A 20737-nucleotide genomic window follows, 5' to 3' on the forward strand; every position below is an offset into this window, starting at 1 on the left:
GAGGGACAGCACCAAACAGAATAGTCTGTCAGGGACTGAACCGCAAGACACGGATTTATGATATTGTAAAAAACTGTGAAGAACTGGAGTGATTTGTTTGTGTGATAGAGTGGTTTGTCTCATCACACCCCGACTTCAATAACAGACGGAGTTGGAGACTTCTGTCCTCTGTGTTCTAATGTTGTGGTGGAGGGCATTACATTTTGAACTAGATCAAATGCCTTACAACTGTTTGTGTGCTCATAATCAAGCACTGACTGCAGTTTTAATCCAGCATCAACTACAAGATGATCAAGCTGAAAGAAAGAAAGAAAGAAAGAAAGAAAGAAAGAAAGAAAGAAAGAAAGAAAGAAAGAAAGAAAGAAAGAAAGAAAGAAAGTTCATAGTTACTTGTAGGACATCTCGCACTAACTTTGAGCCAGACAGATTCTGGGGCATTAAATGTCAGACGTGAGACTGCAGCCAGCTTTTTTATTTAGACCGCTGTTGTGCTGGGCATTATTGGCATTCTGGGATTGGTGCTCACCTGAATTAGTTCCAAAACTAAATGTGGACGCAGTTAACTTGAGTCAATGAGGCTTATCGTTGCTTTCAGAGAGTTAATCAGCTGTAGGCAGCTATATTGAGTTAATGATATTTCCATTAAATTAATTTCTGCAGTTATGTGTTAGCATGGATCACCTGAGACATGATTTTACAGTTCTCCGAGGATTAGTTGGACAGTTTCTCCATGTTCTTCATTTCTCAAATTAAATAGCTTGGTCTGAACTGATGTTGTGCCAGGACAAGACTGGAGAAGCAGTGGAATATGATCCCGTCCTCCCTCGCATGTAGATTTGAGCACGCTGCTATCATGTCTCTCTGTGTATGGTCTCTCGCCTCCTCCCAGGTCTCTGTCGGGTCGTATCGTCGGAGGAGTGTGGTGGTTCTTCACCCTCATCATCATCTCTTCCTACACAGCCAACCTGGCGGCTTTCCTCACCGTGGAGAGGATGGTGTCTCCGATCGAGAGTGCCGAGGATCTGGCCAAGCAGACAGAGATTGCCTATGGGACGTTAGACTCAGGCTCCACTAAGGAGTTCTTTAGGGTAAGTGTCTCCACTGCCTGTCACCATGCTGTCGCTGCACTGCCTAACGAGACCTCCTCTAATGCTATTCTGGCCGGAAGCGCACTCTGAATAAGTCTCTGGAGCTTCCCTATAGGTTTTGATTTATTAGCTGCTTGCTAATAAATCAGAAGAATGATCATTAAAAAAGGTCTAGAAACTGTATTTTTTCTTGATACAGTACTTCCAAAATACTTAAACCAAATACAATACAGATCCATTTGATACATGACTTAATGAAACAGTGGGGCACTATGCCCTACTAAAATGCTTTTCTAAAAGGTTTTAAAAACAAAAAAGAGAGATTGTTTTGTTTTGTTAAGCGATTTAAAAGGCACGGCTTTGGCATGAAGTTATTTTCAAATGATATTTCCTCATGTGACTACCACCATTAGGCAAACGCCTGTTATCAGGGGGTTTGCAAACTCATTTTGTCCACAAAATAAAATTTGTTTTTCTCCATTAGACTCCTTTATTTCCTACATTTCGGTAACAGGAATTACTCAGCTATAGGAAACTGGGGCAATTATGAGCCCCTATCCAATCTGTGGAGTCATAAACCAAACTTTGATTAGGCCCACGCCAGCTTTACTAATGTGCATATTCATTTCTGCCTGAGAAATGCTACCGAAGCAAGGGTGAAAAAAAAATAATATAAAAAAACAAAACAAATCATATAAAAAAGAAACAATAATAGTTCAGAATTGGTTATTGGTAACTGATTATGTAAAAAGGCAGATGAAGTATTGAGCGAGCCTGTATTCATCTATTCTATTGACTTATCCATTAATAAAGTCAGATTTTTTAAAGTTATGTATATATTGTTGGAGCTCTGCAATTACATAGAATTGTGTCCTGTGTTTTGTATTTGCTAAGTGATTCATAAAAGATGAGGTGAAACAATGATTATCAGACTAGCTTGAAACTTAACAAAAAAAAAGAAAAAAAAGAAAAAGAACTAGAAGATATCATTAGAATTCCAATTTGCGGGGCCTCTGTCAGAAAACTGCAATCTCACAGAAGACGCACTGCTCCTTGGAAATGGAAATGTCATTCACATCCAATGTCCAGCTCGGAGCCGTTTCTATTTTTGGTCCTAGTCCTTCTCTCGGTGTGATTGCTCGGAGTGAGGCTGAGACATTTGATAAATACAAACCCTGCTCTCCTTCAGACTTGGGAATGATGGGGAAAGCACTTTGTCTTGGTTTTGGACTCTGTGGCAGTACATAGGCAGTTATAAAATCACACAACGTCTCCTGAGATTTACAAACGGCGTAAACACAGCACATTTCTGTCTGCTGGGTTTGGGTATCTGCTGCTGACAGGTCAGGGCACAGTCAGTCCCAGCGTAATCAAATTAAGCCATGCATTACACACCGAGACAATAAAACAGATATTAGTATTATATTACCTTGGGGAAGAAAGATTCAAGATTCTTTTTCTTGTTTATCGCTTTTAAGTCTGACAGGGAGTTATTTTGCAGGGATGTGGCAAAGTGTAATGTTTCTGTGACCCAACCAATTTATGAAGGTATTCGAGCAGAATAGTATGGTCTGCTCTACCAAACTGAACTGGGCTCTAAAAGTACTGAAATGGAGCAATTGCTATGATCAGTGTTGAGGAGGTCATCCTTAACTCGCTCTGCACTGCAGTGCTATAAAACATCACATACACTTACAGAACAATCTGTCTTTTCCGGAAAGATGTACATTGCAAAGAAGAAGAGACAAACTGAAATTATCTATTTCTTTGGAAAATGGTCAAAATATCTTATAAGAGATTATATTTTCAAAACTGAAAATAAATGCATTTAAGACAAATTAACAGAAATTCAGTGCTGACTTATCTGCTTTTATTGTGTAATAATTCACACTTGGCTTGCAGGAGAAGCTCTGTTATTGTGAGTGGAAGCACAGACAATGGATGTGATATTATTAATGACATTCCAACTAAATTTGCTAGAGTTTTTTTATTTTACTAGTTTTACTTTGTTGAAATATACATTTTACATCAAAGTTAGAGAATGGTTTATTATGTGGCAAGAGAAAAAGAGAAATTTTCTTTTTAAACTACCTCATATAATTCATATTTAAAAAGTGATGAAGTAACTGACAGCCTCAGAAAGACCCAATTCAGTGTCTATTAGATGTTTTCTTCCTAAAATATGTTAAATTGAATATTTTACAGGCTTCCTGGTGAATCATCGTGTTAAAAGCAGCTCCATAAGCAGCAATTTCTCTCTGTAGATGTTCTAATCCATGATGTATTTGGCAGGATGTGATTTATCAAAAGCGCTCCTGAGGAGGTAATTGACAGACGTGTAGTGACTTCATCTCCAGTGATAGATATTAAGCCGCCTTTCTTCCTGTAAACTGGAAATGTCAGTGCATAGGAGCATTTCTGAGCAACGGACATTGAAATGTGGTGATTAAAAGCTAATGATTAATTGGAGCAGCAAGTGCCTTTTACAGTGAGCATCAGAGAGGATGTATCGCTTAATCTACATCAAACAGCCTCCTTAGGGCGCACAAGATATGATGATAATTGACATGGTAATTTTTCATGTGTTTGTTGGTCTTTGGACAGAATCTAAATAGCACTTTGTTGGCAAGCAAGTTGGCTTTGTGAAGTGGAAGTTTACTTTTATTAGATGAGCTTTTTATCTCTCTATTTATCTCATACATCACATATTAATTTAATTAAGGATGTATTTATATATTTCTCTTTAAGTGATATTCAAACCAGGTGTCATATCTGTATAAAGGTGCATGTGGTCTATATTGTGTGAAAACATCCAAATATCCCGTTGTTATGAATGAAAAGACAGTAGGCAGTTAGCTTAGCTTAATTTACCTTAGCATAAATAATCAAAACACTGGCAAACAACTAGCTCCTTTCTGCTTATAACAACCAGAGACAAACTAGATTATATAGACAAAAGAAGACGAGTTATCATTTTTAACACTGAACCAGACATATTCAGCCTTCAAATGGTGCTGTGTTTACCGTGTTTATCTTGAATACCGTATTTGCTGGCATTTAAGCAATGACACTGCACTTCCTACATCTAGTTTCCCAGGTGTTAGCTCGATAAACTATTAGCCTCGGTGGGCCCTGTTAGTGGTGCTCTGTTCATGCTATCGTTTGAACACCATGAAAACACGACATTTTACGTACAAGAATTCCAGTGTTGTAAGGTAAGATAAAATAAAATAATCCTTTATTTGTCCCAAAGTGAGGATTCAAGCAGGAAGCTTGAATGCAAATGATATGTGCCGAGGTGTTGTTACCTTTGCACAGGATTGCTGGTTGTCGTTATGCTAAACGAAGCTTGGTGAGCTACTTGGCATTAAAACACAAGAGTGGGTTCAACCATTTTCATTAAGTCTCAGCAAGAAAGCTAATTTTATAAAAAGCTTCTCCACTGTCAATGAATTCCTTCAAAAGAAGTTAATAATGTCTAAATTTTACCGCTGACCCTTAATTTTATTCTTAACATATTGTCTATATTGTAGTGATATTTTGTAATGAACTACTGCATATAATCTTTCCTTAACCTGCCTTGCTAGCATTTACTTAAAATAATTAAGCAGTTTCCCACATTTACATAGCATTCAACACACTGCTGGAAGTTGTTGCATTTGGCTGTGTGAGTGAATAATGAATAAATTACCTTCTAAGTTACGATGAAGATTAAATAGGAAAAGAGAAACATAGGTGGAGGAATATTAAAATAAGCTGGTGATAGGTTTAATACAGCAATACTGCTAAACGAGCCATGCTTTTGTTTAGTTACTCTATTAATTTGTTTCCACAGACAATGAACATAAAGTAAATGAGTTATAATTACAGACTTAGCACTAACTAAATATTGCTTACAGATAGTTATAAAACACCAGGGAGAGTGCACATACTTAGCGTGGCCTGTTGTCTCTGACTGACATACACAGCTGGTAATCTCTCTCGCCTCTGTCAGCTGCTAACAAATAAACTGGTGGCTGGACTGGGAACCAGTTTATTTCCAGAACAGATGACAGGCAATAAACACAAATTTCTCAGTGGCCACAGGACATGACCAGGCTGTCATATCCTCACTGTTGTGGTTACGTCAGTTATTAATTGGAAATCATTTGCTGAATAATTTGTCTTTGTTAAACCATGACTACGGCAGTGAGAAGATTTCTCAGTGGTTCTCAGCGGTCTGACAGCATGAGGACTTTCACAGATTTCAACACAGATGACTGGCCTGCTCCTGACAAGCATGCATCTTCATGTAGGCCAGAAAAGAATTGCTGTTCTCACACTGTGGTCATGACTGTCATCAGCTATTATTGTCACGTTAAGAGTGTTTACATGAACACTCCACTGAACTGAAATCATGCATATGTCAAGAATGATTCACTTGCTAGCCTGCGCCCGCAATCCATTACATCCCTGGTAAATTATTTATGTTGTAATACCCAACTCTGAGATGACATAGTTTGTCAGTTTACTTGGATATTTTTGTTTACTTGCACCTACCAGAGATGACGTAGGGCTGACTTACAAACCTACTGAAGCTGCAATCACGGACTTCATTTATCTTTCTCAAATATAATAAATATTCACACCTTACATAATTAAGCGTTTCCAGAGCTACTTAATTTTCAGAGGATGTTTCAGACCAAAGTTTGTCTCTCCATTTTCAGATCTGAGTGCAGAAGGTCACATTAGCCCTGCTTCATGCAGCCTCTCTATTTTTCCCCTCTATTGTAGACAGCTGTGTTCTCCCGCTCCCCGGTGACCAGCGATCAGCCTCTCGCTGGCCATTTTTAGCAGCGTGCTGAGTGTCAGAGCAGGGCTGTGTGGTGCATATCTGTAGCTGCTCCAGATGGCAGACGACTTGGCCGCAGAGGTGAAGCTGTCAGTCTAAAAGTAAGCGGGTCAAAAGTGCCATTACAAAAGCTGTTCTACGCCCCGTCAAATTGCAAATTATGCTATTTGGATTGGCTCAATATTACGTAAATATTTAACACCCTATTAGATCAGATGGTGATGCAGACCATTCATAGGTTACGTATATTTTGTATTAGATGCGACCTGTTTTAAAGTTTGCTCTCATTTTTGTCCCTGATTGAGAGGTCATTTGGCTACAGCAACCAACAAAAAAAAAAAAAAAAAAAAAAAAAAGATACCCCACCAATTTGTCAGCTACTTAAAAAAGAGACCCTAAAAGAGACCTGCACAGTCCTGACTCCAGACATCCAGTAGCTGATGTTAGGGATTAAGAGAGAGAGGATCAGACAGTAAAAAGATAAAAAGATTTTCAGTAGAATTGAAAGAAGATGCTGAAAAATGCAGGCGGACTGATGTGGTCATAGATCTGTTTGTGAGTGGGATTTAGGCTGCTACAAAACACATTCATTCGGAAGGATAACACGTTTAAATGAAAAACACTCATTGTGTTAATTTGGTCCCAAGACAGAGAAAAGCATGTAGCATAATTACCATATTACATAACATAATACGTGGCTGGGCTGGAGAGACTGGCTCAAATATTAACACTCAAAAAGGACAGAAATTGGGAGTGCTATACTACAATATACTAATATCTATATAATACAAATTATGCACTGCTACTCTTTAATCCGGTATCCAATAAATGCAATATAGCAATGTGCTCTTGTCTTTAGTCACTACATACTTCAAGCTGCTGCAAAGAAATGCTACATTTGACAATTTTAAGAGTTATACAAGCTCGGCACAGCCAAATCAAAACAATACTGATAACACGGATGCGTAAAAGGACTGATGAGAAAATAATCTAAACTCCAACTGAGATGTGCCGGTAGGAGCACAAACTGAAGAGGGGGAGGAGGTAGCTGCTGTCTGTTAATATTGATACTAAACATGGCCGGCAGTTTACTTCTGCTGAGCTGCCAGGTTGTCAGACTTCGGGATGCTGGCAAAAAGCCCACAACCTCCGCTGCACTGTTTGTATCTAAAGGGTAAATCCACTCTGAATTACAAGAGGCAGAGAGCTGTCAGTGTGCTGCTCAGTGGGTGCCGAAACGTTGCACTGGTGGCCACGCCCCAATCTGCCATGTCCCAGCAGGTGTGTTAATGACTCAAAACACCTGCTGTCACATCCCTCGTCGGCACCATGAAGAGCAGCAGCACCAGTCGTAATTTTCCCTGAGATTCTGAGCTGCAAATTAATAGTTAGGGGATTTTGGAGAGCATAGTTATATGCTTTCCTGAGGTAGATGAAAACATTTTACGCAAATGAGATATGATGTGTTTATTATTTTCTGGAAGGCACTTTGGAACCAGATTAGAAGCAGTTTAGTCAATATGCTAAGGGACTGTTGTTTCTACTGAGAAGGCATTCGCTAGGAATGGTTTTCTAACCATTTATTAGCGATCAATTGAGTAATAATATATATATATTATATTATAGACAGATGAAGTGATGCTCCCATCATACCTAGGGTCTACTGTACCAGTCTGTGGGGGCAGTGATATGATCTGAGGTTGCTGCAGTTGCTCAGGTCTAGGTTCAGCAACATTATACCTAATGAGGTCAGCTGACTACCTGAATATACTGAATGACCAGGTTATTCCATCAATGGATTTTTTCTTCCCTGATGGTACAGGCATATTCCAAGATGACAATGTCAGGATTCATGGGGCTCAAATTGTGAAAGAGTGGTTCAGGGAGCATGAGACATTATTTTCACACATGGATTGGCTACCACAGAGTCCAGACCTTAACCCCCCTAAGAATCTTTGGGATGTGCTGGAGAAGATCTTGTGCAGTGGTCAGGCTCTCCCATCATCAATACAAGATGTTGGTGAAAGATTAAAGCAACACTGGATGGAAAGAAATCTTGTGACATTGCAGAAGCTTATTGAAACAATACCACAGAGAATGGGGCTACAATCAAAGCTAAATGCGATCCAACGAAATGTTACGGTGTGTGACCTTTTTTATTTGGTGGCAACTGTTTTTTGGCCAGGCAGTGTATTAGCATGTTTTAGGATGGTCTTAGCATGGAAGTCGAATTGATTATGCCCTGGCAAAGATCTGCTGGACCAAGCAATTATGTAGTAGTGATGGACAGGAGATTAACAAGGATTTAATCATCATCATCTGAGTACAGTTGAATTCGCTTACAACAAAATGACTCCGATTGGTTGTTGGACTGTCTAGTTGCACTACAAGATTCAAGATTCAAGATCACTAAGTATTTATTCTTTCCATTGGTTGAAACACATCCCAGAATGAAAGCCAAATGGTGAGTTAATGGGCTGATATTCTGAGTATGAGAGGCTAGACGGTCTTGCTTCTTTTGAAAATTAAGTATATGCTTATGAATTTTTTTTTTTTGCTAAGCCAGGGGCTTCCACTTGTCTGTTTATCAATGTTCTCCTAATGCAGCAACTGTCCATTTCCCAGAATGTCTGTTTACTGAAACCCACGGGTGATGTATATGAATATGCATAACTAACCTGTTTCTGTCATTGCTCTCTCCCTTTGAACACAGCGCTCCAAAATAGCAGTCTATGAGAAAATGTGGTCATACATGAAATCAGCTGAACCCTCAGTGTTTGCCAAAACGACACCGGATGGAGTTTCGCGAGTGCGAAAGTCAAAGGGCAAGTTTGCCTTTCTGCTTGAATCCACTATGAACGAGTACATAGAACAGCGGAAGCCATGTGACACCATGAAAGTTGGCGGCAACCTCGACTCTAAGGGCTACGGCGTGGCCACACCGAAAGGCTCTGCATTAAGGTGGGTGGGATAATATAACAATATCCTCCATGTTGTTATAGTATTCCACCTACCCTGATGTCTCCTTTTGTCATTCTCTCCTTCCTCACTCCTTAATTCTTCTTTTTTTTTCTAAGTGCATCGCTGAGTGAACAGTATTATGAGTGAAATGAATCAGTACATTCAGGCATTTTTTTGTTCTGTCCTGCTGGTTTGTGTCTGTTGTTTTCTTCTTTCTCTCAAGGTTCTCGCTATATCAGTCACATTTAGTGTGTCCATTTGAATGTTGATGTGCACTGTCACCTTCCCCAACCTTGTTTGTTTTCCCTCCAAACTCCACTCCCTCCCTCCTGGTTTCCGTGGTGCCCTTTTGCATTGCCTCTAATTCAACACTGAGATTTTTCTTTCATTAATTTGCTAGTTCAACTGCTGGTCTGTCTATTGTGATGAATGTTAAGCTGCATGCTGGATGTTCTTGTTTCTAATTCAACAATGACAGATTGTCCCCATCCCGCACACTTCAGTTACAAAGCAATATGACCCTCCATGCCACCTCTCTAATATTTGACCTTTTCTTTGCTGTAGAAAAAAAATGCTTCTTACCCTTCCACACCAGTGAAATTCTTAACCAATTTGTGCCTCCCGTGCTCCCCTTATGAACCATTGATATTTATAACTATTTTTTACTAATATTCTATATTAGATTTCTCACGGACCTGTTCATTTACTTACAAGTTATGTTTTATCGTTTCAAGAAATGCTGTTAACCTGGCAGTGTTAAAACTGAATGAGCAAGGCCTCTTGGACAAATTGAAAAACAAATGGTGGTACGACAAGGGAGAGTGCGGCAGCGGGGGAGGTGACTCTAAGGTCAGCCTCAATGTCACCAAAGTCGGGTATCCTAGAACAGAGTAATCGGCAAGGCTGTCGTCACTCACTGTAGTCTCTGGGGCCAATCGCCTCTGTACAAGTTACTGATGTTTTCGCCTTTTATAGATATGCAGCTGTGATCAACTGGGAACCCTTTACTTGGCTAATGGAGGGGAAAAAAGCCCACTGATGTGAGATAGGTTCTGTGATACAGATGTAGGAATAGGAAAGGCAGTGGTTAGGACTGTGCTAGCGACAGAGTAGCATTTGGCCCGTGGTTATGAAAGACAGAACACTTCTTTTTCTCTGCCTTTTATATCTACAGGTCAATATGAAAGATTTGTGTCTTCATATGTGGCATTCAGACTAATGCCAGAGGGAGTAAAGAGTTAGAAATCTAATTACCTTGGAGTTGAACGATTCATGCACTCTCCAATCTGCCGCCTGGGTGTTAGGGCAGGCACGGGGAACAGCGTTGTCTTGAGGGGACTAAGCATCGCAGGCAAACGTGAGAATTCTAATGACAGAGTGACAACTAACGGTCCAAACTTTTTTTGTCCAATATCCTCTCACCGAAATCCAGCGTAAGACTGACAGAAACCTTTGGTTGGTCTTGATCCAAGGCCAGTCAAAGTCTTTCCATGGCCTCCCTGACTTGGTAAACCCTGCAATGGTAGAGTGTAAGATATGACCAGGGGCTCCATTTGTACAAGAGGATTTGATTTGAATCTCTTTGTAAGATATGTGTCTCTACCTTAGTCAAAATGTGTTGTGGCCTGAAAGTGAGCCTATGGAGCTAAGGAGCAGCCACTGTGTCCTCAGGAGTCAAGCACAAACATGCAATAAAAACATTGATATATTTATCTTTGGAAGATTTCCATGAATGAGAGTCTTAAAGTCCAAATTTAAAAAGTTACATAGTCTCACTTTACATGTCAAGTTAATCAAAGTCTGTTTCACAGTGCTTGCCGATATATTTTAGCATAACATATTCTTATGTTATTCTAGAGCTCAGCTCTGCACAAGAGCTGGGACCTTTTTCCATTTCTATAAAATATTGACACTGATGAGGACTTTTTTTCCCATTTCAATCAAATCAGTTGTACAAACTTCCCATAAATGAGGCCCCTGATCTTGTGTTTCAGACACCAGGGCATTGTAAGAGCATCTCTGCCTCTGCTCTTCAGCTTGCATCATGACCACAGTACACTTGGCACATTGTGAGAGAAGAGACCAGGCGGGCTTTGATGTTATTGACTCTAGTCATCCATTCCTGAGTGAGCAGGATATGGATACTACCAGAGGGATAGCACAAAGAAGCCGTCTCCTCTCACTGGCAATTTGCCTTGATCCCCTTTAGGTCTGGTTAGAAAGAGAGTAGCTAATCAGTGCAACGGTATCACATCTGACTGCCACGTTTCTGTGTCCTTATTTCCCTTTCAGAAATGCATGTGTGGGTAATTTAACAATGAGATGGAAATATATTGTATGTAATGACCACTGAGAACATATGACATGCGCAGCATAACATCAAATCAGTGTAATGCTGTCATTGGACCTCCTGAAATCAGATTTAGTAAATATATCTATCTATCTATCTATATATATATGTAAATTGTAGTCTACAAACGTGTTTAAATTCTGACATAATGACAGAACATCATACAGGATGTAATTTTACAATATCCTTGCATGTTCGTCTTCTGCGTGGTCTTGAATGTTGTTTTCCTCCTGTGCGCCTGCTCTCTGATAGACCTCAGGTAAAGTTTTGGCTTTCCAGGAGGTGGACACAATAAAAGAAGCATCTGTGCGGTATATCACATCTAATACAACAATAAAGTCTTTATTTGTAAAGCTTACAATTCTAATAGAACATACAATAATTCCACAGAGCCGAAATTCAGATGTGAATCCACAAAAAAACAGCATTATGAATTATTAAGCTTCACAAATGTAAGATTTAAAGCACTAGCTGTTGTATTGCATTGCAATAGATTGTACAGGTGTTTGTGATATTCTGTCCATCCTCCTTTACTTAAAGAATTCGTTCATAATTTTAACAAAAAATAGATAAATAAATGTTTAGGTTTCTCTTTTAAAAGTTCACAGGTGTGCCTGACATGTTTAAAAAGGGAAAGAGTTTTCAAAATTAAAAAAATATTAAGAACAAACTACTACTGCTGCTCTCATAGAAAAACAGAAACTGGCAACTATTATTTTACCACAGATTTATGTTTCCTAGAGAAATGAATGTCAGATATGTCTAGATTTTTAGGACACTAATTACCTGGATACATAATAAGCTTTTGCATAACCAGGCTATTAACCGAGAGGTTAAATGTGAATGAAGGTATTTCGAGTATATTTCAGTTACACATGGAAAAGGCAGCTGGCGAGCAGGTAAGACACACTGTGTTTATTCAACAGTTAATGTTATAGTTTTAAGATTTAGGGACACAAAGCAGCTATTGAATCATCAAGTAACTACAACTGAAATGTTAAAGTTTCTGTTTCTTTATAAGTTTAAATAACAAAAGCACAAGTGAAAATAGAAATCAGAGAAGAAAAGAATGAAATGTGAGAAAGTAAGCGTACGTAAGAGCAGTATTAAAATACTGATGCACCAGAGTCTATGTGTGTAGGTGCCTGTGTCTTTAAAATACAAAGTCAATAACTGGTGTTTAAGAAACGTCATTCTGACACAATGTAGTTTATATTTAAAAAATTAAAAATATATCTAGTTCATGAATTTAATTACATAAAATGAAAGTTTTTATAATTCTCTAATAAATGACAAACAGTTAATATTAAAATCTTACTGTAAGAACTATATAGTATAGAGTAAGTATACTGTAGTTGTGTCTGGACATCACCATGTTTATCTTTTGTGAAATGCTTCATCTCTTTGACACTAAAAGACAGGTGGAATTATTCAGTAATAGACAGCAGTACAGTCAAACCACAGGGAAACATGTACAGTTGTTTTTGTGCCTGTTGTTTTCACTGAGGGTTTTTAACACTGAGGGGTTTTGACAGATGTTTTTCACCTCTGAAGCCTCTTTGAGTTCTCATTGAGTCTCCAGCAGTGATGATGACAGTTATGTAGCTGTGGTATTTGAATTTCAAATGACAACAAATCACTAAATTCTAAGACGCTTCCTAAACTAAATTGACCAAACACGTCCCTGCGCTACTTCAATAATCTGTTTCTGTGATATGAATGAAACTAAACCATTTTATTTAGACATTTTAATGTTTCTCAACAGCAGGTCTAGGCAGTACATGCTATTAAAAAGCCCATGGTCACCACCTGGTGGTGTGTTTAAGGACATTATTTTTCTGTTGACTAGCAATTGCTGCTTTCCCCCAGTGCAGTCTTATTGTCTGGGGCTAAAAAACGACATGTAGAATTCACAACAAATAGAAAGAAAGAAGTCAGTAGAAAGTCAGTAGAGCTCATCAGGTGCTTCAAATAGATGGGATCAAGTAGACATGCAGCTAATCCTAAACGATTTACCAGCTGATCCACACAGTTAATACAGTTACAGTTAGTAAATTGAGAACAAAGTAAATCTGAGTTTGTCTGTGAATTAGAGGGTTGTGTGGTTAAAGGTCAGAAACAAGCAGCAGCACTTTAAACATTTAGAGTCCAAAGCTGCTCTTAGTGTGTCACAGGAAGACAAATACACCTGAGTCACTACAAGTAATCACCTTTAAACAAATGCTTTTTTTTATTCTGATTAACGTGATAGCCTTATTCTTCTATCAGTGTTTTTATCACATAAGTGTAATTATCCCAAATAATATTTTACAAGCCACTGAACTGCACTCGAGAGCTTCCCTGCAACCTTTGTGATACTTCTAACGGCCATTATGTTTAAAGATCACTCTCTTGGAAACATATGCCAAGAAAAGTCATAAAGCAGAAACTGCAGCAAGTGGTGAAACTGATGATTCTGCAGCAGAGCAAAAATTAGATTTTCACTGTTTCAACGTGTCCCCTGGCGTGTCTGTTGGTGCAGAAATTGACTATGAATCGATTGCAATGTTCTTCATTGCTTTAAAATCATTCATCTAGTTTCTGCTGTTTGCCATCGTGAGGCAGTTTTTTTTTTTCAATACCTTAACAAAATCATAGTAACTTTGCCTCTCGGAGAGCTCTGCCTGGAGACCAGGACTACACACCTCCTGCCCTCTTTTATCTTTTCTTGTATTATGTATGTGTTATCAGAAAACAGCAGGATTTGTATTTGACATACTAGGAACACAGTGGTGAATACAATATATTTGATGATGTGGGATTACTAACGCTGGTCTTTTTTCTGAAAGGAAACAAGACTGGAAATCTAGCAGTCAAGGAAATTGAGCATAATGTCTTGCAAAACAACCCCCCTTTCAAAATTACAACTCTTCCTCTGCTGGGAATTTGGATCGGTAAAACTTGCCGTAGAGACTCTTACGTTCTTGAGCTCATCTGGCCGATACGTGCAGCTGCAGAGCAACAAACGTGACAATAATCCCACTAGAGTTCAGCCTACCAAGGCCATTTTACCCCACTTTTTAATTGCTATAAACCTATTCTGTTTAAGGGGGTGACTTTGTGAGACATTAGCCTCCAATAGCTGGTAATTAAATTGGACTGCTGTTTGTCTGTTAGTCAGGGAAGGGTTCCTGTTAGATCCACCTTGCTAAACATCAAAAAGGCTGCCCATAGCAACGATAATGTGCAATTACTGCCTCTGTTTCCTTTCATTCTCTGAAAGCTATGCAGCAGCTGCTTTATTCTGCAAGTTCAAATCTTTTCCTGTGATCAGTGTGTGCCGATTACTCAAAGCGATATAGGTGGGGTCTGGCATGCTAGGGTTAGTCATGGAAGTCATACATTTATACACATATTTACTGTAGTGTTGCTTGCTATCTGTGATATGTTGGCCAGGACCCTGCTCTATCGCTTTGTACAGTATAAAGTAGTTTTTAAAAAAAGTTCAATAACATAAAATAACATAATACAATGTTATTTATGTTATTTCCCACGTGAAGAACTCCTGTAAACCTTGCAGTATTGAAACTCAGTGAACAAGGCATCTTAGACAAGCTGAAAAACAAATGGTGGTACGATAAGGGTGAATGTGGAACCAAGGACTCTGGAAGTAAGGTCAGTCGCTGCAGGTCTTTTTATACTGATTGCAAAAATGCATTTTGACCTGACTGTTCATATGCAAACACCTAAAGCACACATTGTCACGGTAATCATGACACCATGTATCTGAATGCACCACACGAGGAACACTAAAAACTAGACGTGCTCTACACATACTGTAGTCTAATGGATACTTACACCACGACTCATCGCAGCATGACTACACACAGTTTTATTCATACCATCAAATTTTGAAAGTATGAATTGAAACCATTATACTGCTATTTTTCATCCAAACCTCTATTGAAATTTAGTTTATCAGTGGTCTTATTCATTTGTTTGTGTTTGTATGCATTTCCCAAAGGCACCCTTATTCTGACAAACTGACCCTGGGACACCACATCAGCACAGTCTGGTCAAATGATGTTTAATAGTCTCAGACAGTGGGGATTAAAGGTTTGGGCATCCCTATTCAAAAGTTCTTTAAATAAAAAACGTCTGTACCCCAAGATTTTACAGTTTCAAAATTCCAAAAAAAAAAGTATAAAACAGTAGTTTATAGTTGTATAGACAGTGCTTGGAGTAACACCACCCTTTGGCAGGTATCACATCTTATAGAACCTTTTGTAACCTGCTAACAATCTTTCAGGAATTGTTTTGGGATTTTTTTTTTTTTTGCCTGTTCTTCCTCACAGGCTCCTAGTTCTTTGAGTTCCTCCGGTTGTCTTTCGTGATTTACTCTTTTGAAGTTCAGCCACAGATTTTCGATAATGCTTAGGAAGGGAGTTGGTCAGGGCCTTGGTAAAACTTTCAGTTTCCTCTTACCCATTGTAGATTTTGAGGTGCGTACAGGATCATTATCCTGTTGTAGAATCCATCCTCTTTTCGTCTTCAGCTCTTTTTCACAGACAGTGGGATATTTGCTTCCACACTTTGCTGTATTCAGTCTTCCCTCTATCAGTGGGCTTGTCCTTGTGGCGGAGGCCTTGAGATCAATCTACAGCTGAACATATGGAGAAAGTTGCTGTTTTTTAATTCTGCACCTTTCTTTTCTCCTAGTGCACTTTTGCTCATTGCCACCAAAAAAACAACAAAAAAAACAAAACACCCTAATGTAGCTGCAAGGCCTGTTGTTAGAATGGAGTTGGGTTTGAGATGTTCATTTGCAAACTTTAGATTGCGTTCAGGACAAGTCTTCTTCTGATGTCTCTTCTGTGACGATCATATTTCCTAAGTGTTCTCCCAGCGTTCTGGAGTAAAATAAAAGTTTTCCTTGACCTTTCTACGATCAAGACGCAGTTATCTGAATTTTATGCTTGGAGCTCTAACCCTAACTCACTAATCTTAATTTCCAACTAAAGGTTGAAAAGAATGTCTCCTCTAAAACTTACTAACTACTCTGTTAATTATTCATAGTGACAGACATTTTGAGCAGGGGTGCACAAACCTCTGCTTGAACCACTAGTAGATTGCGTGTCAGAATAAGGAATTACTTTTGAAACATTTTATTCATGTAAGAGCCAGTTAAGGGTAAAGACTAACTGCCTTTAGGGCTGCAAAAAGTTCCACAGCGATAGGACGCAAATGGTAAAACTCACATAAATGAATTTCAATATTACTGTTTGGCTTCTAATAGCAGCAAAATGGTTCAATTCCCCTTCCACAGCTTGCCACTTTGATTGTACAGATGCAGTGTTTTGAAGGTTCAGTTGAGCAGCTTTGATAGTGAACTGAGGGTTTGATCTGTAGACCTGTACGACCACGACCGCCTTCCTCTAGACATGGCCTCGTAAAGAGACCATGAAGCAAGACAGATAGCCAAGTCTCTCTACATTCACCTTCAGCGCTATTTTATAGTGAGGAGCAAACGACACTTTCAAGTTTTTTGGTTTGTTTGTTTTTGCTCATTTCTAACTGACGCAGCTATACCTCAGAGGGTTTTGTAGACACATCTAACAGCCTCCTCATGTTACTGTTTAGTGGTAGTGCAGCAGGATGTACATACAGGTTGTGTATATATGAGGTCAGCCTCAGTTGATGAAGTCCTAACGGCGGTCTGTACCTCCCCCAGGACAAGACAAGTGCACTAAGCCTGAGCAACGTGGCAGGAGTCTTCTATATTCTGGTGGGAGGGCTGGGCCTGGCTATGACCGTGGCTTTGATAGAGTTCTGCTATAAGTCACGGCAAGAAACCAAAAGACTCAAGCTGGCTAAGAATGCCCAGAACTTTAAGCCAGCCCCTCCGGCAAACACCCAGAATTTTGCCACGTACCGTGAAGGCTACAACGTGTACGGGACAGAGAGCGTTAAAATCTAGACGGTATGTCTTTGATTGTTGCTGTCATTAACATCCTACACTGAGCCACAACATGTGTTTTGTCGTTAAGTTAATATTGGTTGTATTCATTTCATATGAATTGTTTTTCTTTTCAGACAGAGGTTTCAGCATGGTTTGATTTCCCAGGATCTAACATGAGTTTTGTTGTTTCCAATATATGTTGAAAACTTGTTTCACCTCAACACGTGTTAATATTAAATTCTGGTTCTCTCTTTTCACAAGTCAGTCCCCGGGCCAACTGAAGCTTTTCGAGTTCATATAACTCAGCAGGTTTTATTGTTTCTCAGCTGAGTGAAACAAGCCAGAGCTGTATGTGTTTGGAGATTTTTACTGAAATTATATAAAGAATCTGAGCTTAAAGTGACTGCACAGCAAAGTATTGAAAATGAACAGATCGGTCCTGAAAATAGGACACCGCGTTAAAATATTCTCACACTTTCCTCCCCTTTGGATAAAAATAAGAATATGATAAGATAAAAAAAACTCAAAGCTGAGGCTGAGCCCATATTCATGAAATAACTGTCACTTCTGTCTTCAGTCAGAGCACAGTTGCATTCTAGTGTAACGGCCCTGCACTACATCTCAGCTTCATGAAGGTTATGGTAATTACTGAGAGCTGTTGATTCAACTGCAGCACCACAAACATCCCCAAGAGTGATCATCTAGTTGAATTCCCTCCTTCCTGATGCTGGTTCGACATAAACTGCACATTAGATCAGTGATGGAGGAGGATCTAGTGCAGGGCTGTTATACCTAATGAACTGAGTGTGTGCACATACAGTGTATATACCTATGAACCTGACTGTATAATTTTCATGTGACACTTCTTTTCTCATCTCGTGACCGCTGCAGAGGTGCAATGTGTCGATTCCCACTGGTGCGTCCGGACGGAAACTGCCACTCTGTGTGACCCCGACACTCCGAGGCTGGCATCCTGGGGGCAGCAGCCTCCTTTGTCATCAGCTTGGACCCAAGCCTACAAGTCAACAAGTGCTTATTTTGGGGGTTTAAACCCGTCACACTGACAGAGGGCGATGACGCAACAGGACTTTTGCTTCTGGAAACATGGGATTTGCCTCTCATAGTGCCTTACGGAGCATTTCTGCGTCATGGCAATGCAATTAAAATTTAATTCACTTGAAAAGAAAAAAAAAAAAAACATTGCTTCAAATGACAATTAGATGAACTGTTGTTTTTTTCTATTTTGAAGAAAAAAAAAAGAAGCCATGATTCAAAATCCTGGAGTACTTATTAAGTCATTTGAGTCCTTTACAGACATATTTTTGTGGTGAAATATTAAGTTGGATAAATGTTATATTTAGTGAAGTAAAGTCATTTTCCTGTTTTACTATAAGACTATTTTCAGTGTCAGAATATTTAGGACAAGCAACAATCTCTAGGGTTAAGAATCAATGGAACTGACGACCTTTTATCCACGTTTGTACTCTGAAAATACTGATAATATGAGACTAGTGGTCATGTGAAACAGCTTAGGCCTGTTGGACTTCATAAACCGTACGTCTGACTCTGTTCACTTAGATGCTTGTTTTAAATCGACCACGTGATAAAAGCATTTGTTTCAACTGCAACTATTTGAGAAGTTTTTTTGTTTGTTTGTTTTTTTAAATTGAGATTGAGCTTCTAATCACTTAGTGCCATATTGTTGAAATCAAATGAATCATTACTACTTTAGCGACTAGGCAAGTGTCCCCTTTTTATGTAACACGGTATTGAAACGGTTTAACTGAGCTTATGGTTTACACTTTGTACACACTTAGAAGCTGTTTTCATGTACAGTAAGTGCAGTATCTGCAGCTGTGGTTCTCAGCATTTTTACACCATAGCTTCTTTGGTTGTGATGAGCTTTCTGTGTCTATGCATTATGCAGAAGGTGAGCTGTACATTGAGGAATGAGCAACGAATGAATCATTTGTCCATTTGTATAGGTGAACTTTTTATTTATTAAGGGAAAACCCTTCAAATGCTATGAAACCACGTGCGCCTACATTTGTTCAGTAGATCAGACTTTCTCATCCTTTTCTCCCCACATAAGGTGCATGTAAATTTGGTGAGTTTGACTTGAAACACACCCTGGTTTAGAGACTGATGATGACGTTTGAGCCAGTTTGGTTTTAGTTTTTTCATTTGTACCTCAAACCATGAGAGTTGCATGTGTGGACACAATGAACCTCTGAGGAGAGGCCGTGTACAAAGGCTTTTATTACATTTCCTTAATAAAAGCAAGTTTATATTCATTGTTGGGACTATTTTATTTACATGTCAAATGTCTATACGTTTTTATGAAACCATGTTTGCATTTTCACGTTGACCATGTTCATGTTATAACTAAACTATGGATATTACCATTATCACCACACCGATCACTATTGTCATAGTGTTCATGGCTGTTATTAGGATTCATATTACAATTCACAGAATACCAAAGTATCAATGAACTGTCCCTAAGGGAGACAAAGAGAACCCAAATTAATGAATCCAACAAATGAAATATAAATATATATCTTATAGGCTGCTTATACACTTATTTATTTAAGAAAGCCAATCATTTGTATATACCTGAAACTTCCCAAAGTAGATGAGGTGAACCTTGTTTTCAGAATCTGCTGTCACCGCCTTGTGCAGTAATAAACGTTTCTGGTAACTTTGTGATCTACGTTGCAGCTTGGAGGAGTTTCAGTCCATCACTCAGAGCAGAACCACTTCAGTTCTGAGATGTTGGTGGGTTTCATCAAGTGAACTCCCCGCTGCAGGTGCTTCCACGACATTTCCATTAGATTAAGGTCTTTGACTTGACCATCTAGACTTTGTTCTGTTGAAGTACAACTTCGTGCTTGGGCTCATTGTCTAAGTGCATGACACAGTTTCTCATACTCATCTACATGTGTCTTATCATTTTCCTTTAGAACTTCCTTATATAATTTCAGAATTCACTGGTCTGCCAACCAGATGCAGCAAAACCTGCCCAAACAAGGACATTATCACCAGGTATCACGGACAGGATGAGGTTCTGATGCTGGAATGCAATGTCATTTTGTCTGCAGACATTCAGATTCAGAAAACTTTATTTGTCCCAAAAGGAAGGGCATGAATGTTTTCACTCTCCAAACTGTCCACGGAGGATATATATATATACATATATATATATATATATATATATATATATTGTAACATATTATATGAAGTAAATTAAAGGAATTACAGGATGTATAGTGAAGTAAATGTAAAAGGTAATAGGGATTATATATTATATATTCAGAGTATATGGGATAATAAAGTATAAATAATGAATAAAGTAAAATAAAATAAAAATAAGGGGCTTGGAAGCACGGCGTCCGGTGGGGAATCACTCAAATGCTGAGTGGAGGACGTGTGACGGGTCTTTGGGTTCTTTCCTGCTACGATTAGTGTCTGTTGGTCATGAACCTCTCATTTAAAGCAAATAATTGTGTGCCATGCACACTGTGGTTGCCCAGTGTTCTCCTAATGGTGGATTCATTAACATTAACATT

At 38.9% G+C, this 20737-nt stretch overlaps 1 protein-coding gene across 5 annotated transcripts in view; it reads left to right on the top strand.

Moving 5' to 3' along the window:
* The window catches only part of gria3a (glutamate receptor, ionotropic, AMPA 3a), a 69666-nt gene extending 50204 nt beyond the window's left edge, over positions 1–19462 (top strand). Inside the window, exons 12-16 of one of the 5 annotated variants that reach the window (XR_007114268.1) lie at positions 890–1088; positions 8633–8880; positions 9615–9729; positions 14770–14884; positions 16941–17085. Coding sequence is in view for 4 of the 5 variants with exons in the window: in XM_047606316.1 (XP_047462272.1) it covers positions 890–1088; positions 8633–8880; positions 9615–9729; positions 16941–17186 (808 nt within the window). In the remaining variant the exon portion in view is untranslated. Of the gene's footprint in view, positions 1–889; positions 1089–8632; positions 8881–9614; positions 9730–14769; positions 17190–18059 lie in introns of those variants that run through there. The other 4 variants (XM_047606316.1, XM_047606317.1, XM_047606318.1 and 1 more) reach the window with 4 other exon arrangements.
* The last annotated feature ends 1275 nt before the right edge of the window (positions 19463–20737 follow it).

This window comes from Mugil cephalus, chromosome 15 (genome assembly GCF_022458985.1).
Source record: "Mugil cephalus isolate CIBA_MC_2020 chromosome 15, CIBA_Mcephalus_1.1, whole genome shotgun sequence".
Classification (NCBI taxonomy): Eukaryota; Metazoa; Chordata; class Actinopteri; order Mugiliformes; family Mugilidae; genus Mugil; species Mugil cephalus.